The sequence below is a fragment of the Vicia villosa genome, linkage group LG2 (genome assembly GCF_029867415.1).
Source record: "Vicia villosa cultivar HV-30 ecotype Madison, WI linkage group LG2, Vvil1.0, whole genome shotgun sequence".
In the NCBI taxonomy this organism is placed as follows: Eukaryota; Viridiplantae; Streptophyta; class Magnoliopsida; order Fabales; family Fabaceae; genus Vicia; species Vicia villosa.
This window is the reverse complement of record NC_081181.1, coordinates 127,471,246-127,480,452: the sequence shown is the minus strand read 5'-3', so window position 1 is coordinate 127,480,452 and position 9,207 is coordinate 127,471,246. Positions and strand designations below refer to the sequence as shown.

General features: G+C 39.2%; 1 protein-coding gene across 1 annotated transcript; it reads left to right on the top strand.

The window, feature by feature from the left end:
• Nucleotides 1-352: 352 nt before the first annotated feature.
• Nucleotides 353-6,084, top strand: LOC131652040 (uncharacterized). The gene is made up of 5 exons (XM_058921810.1): nucleotides 353-3,718; nucleotides 4,209-4,321; nucleotides 4,395-4,673; nucleotides 4,752-4,809; nucleotides 4,907-6,084. Exons 1-5 carry the CDS (start codon nucleotides 2,893-2,895, stop codon nucleotides 5,983-5,985), a joined length of 2,355 nt encoding a protein of 784 aa, XP_058777793.1. The 5' UTR covers nucleotides 353-2,892; the 3' UTR covers nucleotides 5,986-6,084.
• The last annotated feature ends 3,123 nt before the right edge of the window (nucleotides 6,085-9,207 follow it).

Here is a 9,207-nt window from a genome sequence, read left to right as displayed (position 1 = left end):
CACAATTGGTAAGGAAGTAAGACTTGCAAACATAAAGTCATGGGTTCGAATCTCAATTGATACAATTTAAACTTTTTTATTATTTTATTGTCACTAATTTTATTTCCATTTTAAATTATATTTAATAAAATCACAAAATTGTTTTTTTAATTATTTAAATTGAATTTTCGTTTTCTATTTTAAGCTTTTTTTAAAATTATTTTTTTTTCATTAAATATTGATTTTTTGCACTTTTTATCATTAGTTAATCATATCACAAAATACCAAAAAAAAAGTTTCTTGTTTCCATGTTTAGAATAGCATTTTTAAGAGTGAATTAATATTATTGATTTTTTTAAAAATTATTACTTTTATCTCACTAATTTTCTTTCCATATATATTAACCTAATTGTCCATTATAAATAGGTCCCAAAAGATCAACAATAAACATACATCCGACTAACCCTTATTCTCTCATGTACGAAGCCGCAAACAAGACATTGATTTCACAACTAACAAATTCCATCCAACCCTTTTCACGTACAAATAATATTTCTTTCACATTTAACAATTTTCCTGGTTACACATTCTCCTCAAATATTTTACAATACAAATCCTCTCTTTTGTTTTCATATCAATTTCAATTCAGTAACATCACAGTATAGATAAACACAAAGCATTCAACTCATCATCAAACTCAAACCAACATACAAACCAAAACCAAATCCCATGATTTGTAAAGTCCATAACCAAATAATAACAATATCTTCCCACCTCTAACCAATTCCATAAAATAAATTGTAAATTAAATTTGTTTATACTAACAACATCTCATTAACATTTGTATAGAGTATCTTTTTGCAGGGAGAAGAAAAAGCTGAAACTGAAGAGCACCTCCGTTCGCCGACGAAACCCGACGGAGACAACTCTAGATCTGCTACCAACAACAGCAACCGCTGACTGCCGCCATGAGATCCGGATCCGCCGTTCAACCCTCTGCACCGACGTGCTTCCACCCAGCCGTAGCCATCCGCGACCAATCTCGCACTCACAAACGCAGAAGCAACCAACGTGCGAATCCGAGTCACAACACTGACGACTCAATCGCTCCGGCCAGCCACGGTGGCGCGTCAACAACCTCCGCGACATCCATAGTCCCGGTATTTTCCTATCATGTTTTTTCTTTGTGATAGAGTGTTAAGATTACTTGTGTGTTTGCTCTGTCGGTGGATCTGAAAAAGGAATGGGTAGTGGAATGCTAAGTATGAATATCTGTGTTACTTGTTTTATTCATATTTTTTTTAGTGAAATGTTAAGAGATTAAAAAAAAAATAGAAAGACGAGAACTTGTCTCACGGTCTTGGTTTGCTCTCTGTTAGTTGTAATATGTGTGTGTATGTTTTCAATTTTATTTTACTTATTACATGCCACATGTCGTATTATGAACGGTGGAGATAAATGGCTTTAAAAAAAAAAAAGAAAACTAAAAAAAAATGATGAATTTGTTTTAACTAGTTTTGCTAGAATGTGAAACAGGGACGTCGTCCCTTTTATGTTGTTTTATATATTTTAGTTTTTAGTTTTTTTTTTAAATATTTGTTTTTTTATTTCTATTTAAAATTTTTCTTTTAGATTTTAAATATTTTCTTTAGTTAATCTTGACTAATGTTTCTTTATCATTCCTTTATGCATCATTTCCTATATCTGTACTAACTTTTGTTTGTTTTTGCGAGGTATCATTATCTTGATGGACATTTATAATTTTCGTATTTGGGTTTTGTAATAATTTTTAACCCCGTTTGGCAAATATGTACCCCCACCCCGAAGCCATGTAATAGCGTAGGATTTTACATTCCGCATTTTATTTTCGTTAAATATATTAACTGCTAGATGTATGCTTAGGATTGTATGTTCAAGACTAAAATCAACTGTAGATCACTAATTCAAAGATAATATATCTGAATCTAACACACGCATTTTACTGTTCACACACTCACCTCTAGGGTCACCCCTCTTGGTTGCCTTACGAATAAAGGTCGTGTCCCTCGAATATAGAGGTATCTATAGCAAAAGTCCCGACGATAAAAAATCATCGCAAAGATCATAAGTCCCTCGACGACCCTCGATGTTGCCTACAAATATATGATCTAGTCCCTCGATTGTTGCCTACGAAAAAAGATGATTTGTCCCTTCGAAATTGCTAAAGGTACCTCTACTTGTTGCCTTCAACGACCATCCGATGACCCTTCGATTGTCCTGAACACGTCCAATATAACAAGGATTTCCTACTTCTATATAGTATGGATGATCCTGGGAATCGTAAAAAGCATAGAAAAAGACCAATAATTAGGGTAGTTCTCTTAAACTGCCTAGCTCAATAAAAAACATCTTCCCAATATCGTTTCAAAAACTAAGGCTATGCATTTACGCTAAAGTCCTTATGCCTCTTTCAAAACAAACAAACAATATGAGCTAAGCAAGTTAAGAGCCCGTAGATAACTACGGATGAAAAGGGTGCTTGCACCTTCCCTTTTCATAACTTACCCCCCGAGCCCGTTTCTTTTCAAAAAGGTCTTTTTCTGTACTTTTTACCTTTCCTAACATTGGACAAAATAAAAGTCGGTGGCGACTCATGCTCACCGCAACATCTGTTGCTTTAAAATAATAAAGTCAGTTCACCGAGTTACAACAGGGCTTCGACCGACTGACGAAACCTTTGATCCTAATGTCTTGGATGTTGATACTATCAACTTCAACGAAGCTACAGTCACTTATACTGCTTTCATCGAGCAATATCATGATCAGGCAAATGCTGCAGTCTCTGACGTAGAACATATTGCTTTCCTGGCATTATGGCTTTCGAGGAGTGTTTTCTGCTCCAGGTCCATACAAGTAGCGAAAAGATATCTTTGCATGGCTAATCAGTTACATGATGGTAAGAAACTGAACCTGAGCCAATTGATTCTAGGATTTCTTTACGAAAACCTTGGTGAAGCTGTAGATCTTGCAAAGACTTACACAACAGGATCTCTCCTTTTTGCTGGTCCCTTCTGGTTATTACAATTGTGGCTTAATGCCACCTTCGAAGCTCACCTCCCATTCAGGGGCGTCGTCAACGAAGAAGTTCCAGAAATCAAAAATCGAGCTGTCGAAGGGACTAGATTGGCCTTGTTAACCCCGAAAGAAGAAACTGGGAAACTTCGTGAACATTTCTTAGCATATGTAATGATGTTTGCTAAACGTTACCAGTTCAGTTCTTCGATGGCTCCATTTGTACGAAGAGCTGTAGGTCCTGAATGGTTTACTCGAGAATTTCTTGCAACATCTCTGGATCACCAAGCTGAGTCTTTGGCTATTTGGGAAGCTTTTCTTACCCCGAGGTTATTCTATCACCGCCTTCGACCTTCCAAAGGTCAATGTATCCTCGTTTGCTATCAGCCAAATCTTGTGTCGAGACAGTTTGGGTTGGTCCGAGTGAAGCCCAAGTGTCTGTATGACAAAAGGAACCACATGTGCTTTCGTACTTTATATCTAACTGAAGATGAATGTGATACGAAGATAGCCAGATATACTGATGTTTTCACCCTTTCTCCTATCTCTTTCGTTCCTGCTTTCTATTCCACTCCAGATTTTCAACAATGGTGGTCAGATTATTATACCACACAAATCTATGATGTCAAAGGCCTTACTCGAGAACTAACTGAAGCTTTTACTGTTGTGCAGGATAAATTCCGCAAAGGTACCTCCACTCACATTAAAGAAATCCAAGCTTTTCAAAAGTTCTTTGAAACTATTTACAGGCCTGATGATCTTAGTCGGACCGTTCGCGAAGCTGCTGTTATTTTACGTGAAAAGTTTTCTGCAAAACTGGATAAGTTGAAATTGCCCCCGTCTGTTCGACCAGAACTACGTTATGAAGTGGCATTTAAACTTAATCCTCCAAAATTCCCTCCACTACCAAGTGCTGATTTTGGTGTGGCTTTAAGTCCTCCTTTCCCAGACTGGTTCGTGTGTGGGAATGCTTTCAAAATTCTTCAAGAGAGTACCAAAAAACGCGCTGAACGAGTGGTCCCGACTAAGCATACCCTGGATACTTTCAAAGGGCATCTTCATATAGATCTTAAACACGTTCGTGTCTTGACTCCAATACCCGAAGGTTTGGGTCTAGTTAATCTTTAGACTGACTCTTCTTTCTCTTATCGAAATAATAATTCCAATCTTTGTTACAGCTATTGCTCGAAAGAGAAAGGTTAAAGCGACTGTTGCGCAGAAAGATTCTGAGGCCTCGAAGAGCAATAAGCCAAGTGGGAGCGATTCTATTACGACTGATGCGAAACCCACGGTACACACACATTTCATATTCCAACTTGCATGTCTTACGAATAGCGCTTATTTTTCTCCTTTTCACTTTTCAGAGTTCGAAGCCTCCAATGCCTTCGAAGCGAAAAGTTCTTCCAACTACTACTCCAGACGTTGCTTCGGATGAGGAAGACAAGTCTCCTCCTCGTACCAGGCAAGGGCATAAAAAGAGACAAAAGGTCACCACACCTGTGGGCAAAGGGAAAGGACCTGGGTCTTCGAAGATCACTTCTTCGAGTGATAAGGTGTCTTCTGAAGAATCGCCTTTAAAAGCCACTAGTAATGCTCTCGTGATGGAAAGCCACAATTCAAGTCCAGCCACTAATACAGCTAAGGTATCTAGGCTTTACCATATAATCATTTCTATAAATTTTATTTCGAATGATTAAGTTAACGTCACCTTATGATTGCAGGATGATATTGGGACAGCTACTTCTGATTTCAACTCCTTCAACGCTGCCATTGTCCTTGGTAATCTTCAAGGCGAGCAAAGGAGTCTTTTGCTTATGTCGAATGATTCTCTTGCAACTCTTTCACCACAATTAACCATATTTGTTCATTTTTGCAGATGTCCCTCAACACACCTCTCATATACTTTCACCAGTCCTCGAAGACGCTCCTCCTCTTGCCACTATCAATACTGTATCCTCTGTTGAAGGAAGCCATTCGACTGATGATTCTCCTCCTACTCGCAAAGACGCAAACATGGGTGAGGAGGACCAATTCTCAGGCGAAGATAATGCAGCTGCACCTTCGACTGGGAGTGAGGCCACCGTATCTGATCAAGGTGTCGTGGAAGAAACCTCTAAGTTGATCGAAACTGACCTCTGTGGAAATTCAAATTTCGAAACTGTAGTTATTCCTGAAACTACTCCAATGCCTGCCCCAGCCATACCTACTCCTTCAGAATTGGAGCAACTTAGGCAAACTGATCCTCTCAACTTTCTTAAAACCGTGATGAACATTGATAGTACTTCAGCTCTTGCGTCCGAAGCTTCTCCAACTGTTCAGACCAAGTCTGGAGACAAAGAGGACACCCCCGGCCTCCTTCATCAAATAAAGGATAATTTCTTTGAAACGAACCTCGTCGAAATCTTAAGTAAGGACTCCAAAAGATGTCATGGCTTGAAGCAACTCTTGAAGAAAGTGGATTTACTTCTGGTTTCGAAAGAGGTCTCAGATGTGATTGTACTTCTGGGCTCTTTAATCGACCAGCTTCAGTTTAACATTCTTGGACAGAACAATGTTAATGAGCAGCTTGCTGCAAAAATGACTTCTCATAGTTCTTCATGGAAAGCTGCCACTGAGGCAACCAACAAGGGTGACGCTCTTAGGTTAGAACGTTTGAAGAACCAAGAAGAATATGATAAGTGTGAGAAAAATATACAATCTTGGAAGCAAGAGATTAAGAAACTCGAAGAGAAGATACAGGAAGCTGAATCTCGCCAAGCAACCATTCGACAAACCAACGATCAAGAGATAGCTGAAGTAGCGCGACTAGGTATCCAACACTTCGAAGCTGCGCAGAAATTGGTGCCAGAGATCGAAGAGTTAAAGAAGCAACGAGCATTGCTTGAGCTTCGTATGTCTTCGTGGGAGGCTCAGTATTCGAAGATCAAAGATAGCCTTCCTAGGGATTTCAGTTAATTTTCTTCAAACTTTGTATTACTTTTTTGTGGCGTAAATCCCTTTGTTTTGTAATCGCTCATTTTCAGAATATATGTATGCAAAACTCGTCTTTTTATGTGTTCACATTTTGCTCTGAGATGACCAATGGTAATGTTTAGCAATACTTCAAAATATTATCAACATATTTCTTTTTACGCCACAGTAACCTTAATGAATGTCTCACGTGGCTCGATTGCCCTTCGCAGCCCTAGACTTGACGTTTCTCCTCCCCTTAGCCGTAATCATCATTATTTGCTGACGTCATTTCCTCTCAAACGTCTCTTTAAGACGTGCGTGCATCAGTTTTATGATTACGTTCCAACTTCCAAGGGCGGGAAACGGCGGTGACCATAACTTCTCTCTGGAAACACTAAACACAGTTTAATCAATCATTAAAACTGAAACGTTTCCTTATCGCTCCTTTTGACTATATAAAGGGTTAGTGTCCCATTCTTTTCTTCACGCTTTTTTCCAAACCTTCACTTCAGAACTCTTTTCTTCCTTCTCGTGTTCTTTTCAACCACAATCTTTTTCAACCTTTAGCATGGCACTCAACAGCAACCTAACCTATGCTAACATTAGAACTCTTATTAAAAAAGAGTTCAAACCTTGCCCAGAAGAATTCAGCAGGCATCACATCAGCCTTCGTGCTCTTTTCCACAATCAGGGGATGGGATTTTACCCAACAATTTTAGAAGGGAATGTTTATCCCAAGATGCTTGCTGACTTCTGGATGTTTGCGTACCTACGCATTGATCCTGAAGGAAGAACTACCATAGTTACTGAAGTTCGAGGGGCTGAAGTTTCTATCACGCCCTCCACCATCTCTGACTTGTTGCGCTGCAGCAACACTGGAGCAACCTTTGATGATAACAGCTTCACTATGACCACTTCTGTCTTACTGAAGGGTCTCATGGAGAATGATCCATATAGCGCCAAAGTCATCAGGATTTGGCATCAACTTCTAGTGGGTAACTTTTACCCACGAAGCTGTGATGAGAACAACATTATGGTGGAGGACTTAGAGTTCATCTCCTGTGCTTTGCGAGGGGTGAAGATCAACTTTCCTTTGTTGATCTTCAAATGACTCGTGGAAACTGTTGCTTTAACTTCCTCTCGAGAGGGTTCAGTAAGTTGCCTTCCTTTTGGGAGGTTTTTATCCTATTTGTTCCTCAAGAGAGGTGTAGTGCGAAGGATGCGAGATTTGGGGCGCATGAACATGTTCGAAGCAGAGGGTCTTCATATGCTGTCTTTGGAAGACTTAGAACAAAGGGTCAACTAAAGGGTAGATCCTTTTTAGGTTTTTTACTGCTTCGCTTTTTGTAATCTTTGCTGCTCCATATGGACCAAAGTCGCTTGTACCTCCTTTTTTTTAAAAATTAATGAAGATCTTCTGCCGTATTTTTATTTATACATGTTTTCTGATCACGGAGCCATTTTTGTGCAAATCTAACCATTTTGGCTTACGTAGTATTACTTAGATGTCTACGTTTTTGCAATCTTTACTTCGTGCATGCTTGGTTTGTATCTCTTTAGGTACTTCCCATTCACTCTTAAGATCCTACAATCTTCTGCTAATTCCTCTATCTCGTAAGCATTATTTGAGAATACTTTCAAGATTCGAAAGGGACCTTCCCAGTGTGGGGACCATTTCCCCAAAGCTTGGTTCTTTCGATCTATAGGTAAAATAACTTTCCAAACTAGGTCATTATTAATAAACGTTTTACCTTTCACCTTTTTATTGTATGCTCTGGACACCCTTTCTTTCTGTCTCTTTATCATCTCCAAAGCTCGAAGTCTGTCTTCGTCCAAGTCAACTAATTCATTCATCATCAGTTCCCAGTACATGTTAGGGGGAATTTCTGCTTGTCTTTGTATCCGGACTGATTGCAAGTATATTTCAACTAGGAGTACCGCATCATGTCCGAATGTCAGTTGAAAAGGTGTAGTGTTCGTAGCTTCTTTCGGAGATGTTCGACAAGCCCAAAGTGCTTGGTCCAAAGTTCTGTGCCAACTTTTAGGTTTTTTCCCTACATGTTTCTTTATGAGACCAATTATTATTTTTTTCACTGCTTCGACTTGTCCATTTGCCTGAGCATAGTAAGGTGTAGAAGTAAACAACTTGAAGCATATCTCTTTGGCGAAATCTTGCATTTTTCGCCCAGTAAACACTGATCCTTGATCTGTAGTTATACTTTTTGGGATCCCAAATCTGTATATAATATGTTTTTGAATGAACTCGATCACAGCTTCTTGATCAACATTCGCGAGTGGTATAGCTTCGACCCATTTTGTAAAATAGTCGATTCCCACTAAAATATACCTTTGACCTCTAGATGACTTGGGGTGAATTTCTCCAATCAGGTCCAACGCCCATCCTCTAAAGGGCCAAGGCTTTATTATTGAACTTAGTTCATTTGCGGGAGCATGTTGAATACCTGCATGTTCTTGACATTCTTGACACCCTTTGGCAAATTCTATGCAGTCTTTTAACATGGAAGGCCAATACATTCCGTATCGAAATAGAAGCCATTTCATTTTGTGCCCCGCTTGGTGGGCACCACATGCTCCGCTATGCACGTTCGAGAGAGCTAAGTAAGCTTCTGCTTCACCCAAACATTTTAGCAGTACTCCTTCAGGAGTCTTTTTGAACAACTCATTTCCCATCAGAAAGTATGATAAGGCTCGATATTTTACCTTTCTATCCGTGACTGACGAAGGGTCCTTCAAATAATTCACAATTGGACTTCTCCAGTCTGTGTCTGCCAACGAGTCTATGTTCAAAACTTCGAATTCTTCTTTGTTAGCAAACCCTATTTGTGAGTTTTCCAGATCACTTGGAGAAAGTTTCGTAGTCATTGCTCTGCCTCTTACTTGGATCAATTCCTCGAATTTACTTTTCGATACCCTGTACCCTGAGGCTAGTTGTGCCAAATCGTTTGCTTCCTGATTCTGCAATCTTGGGACATGGTTCAGATCAACATATTCGAATTTTTTAAGCAACCTATTTGCTATGACAAAGTGCATGATCAAATTTTCTTTGATGCACTTGTACTCTTTCGTTAGTTGTTTAATCACCAATTCGGCGTCTCCTTTAATTTCGACTCTGGTTGCCCCCAATTCTAACAAAGCTTCAAGTCCGGCTATCAATGCTTCGTACTCAGCTTCATTATTGGAACACAGAGGGCCTTCGATTTTATA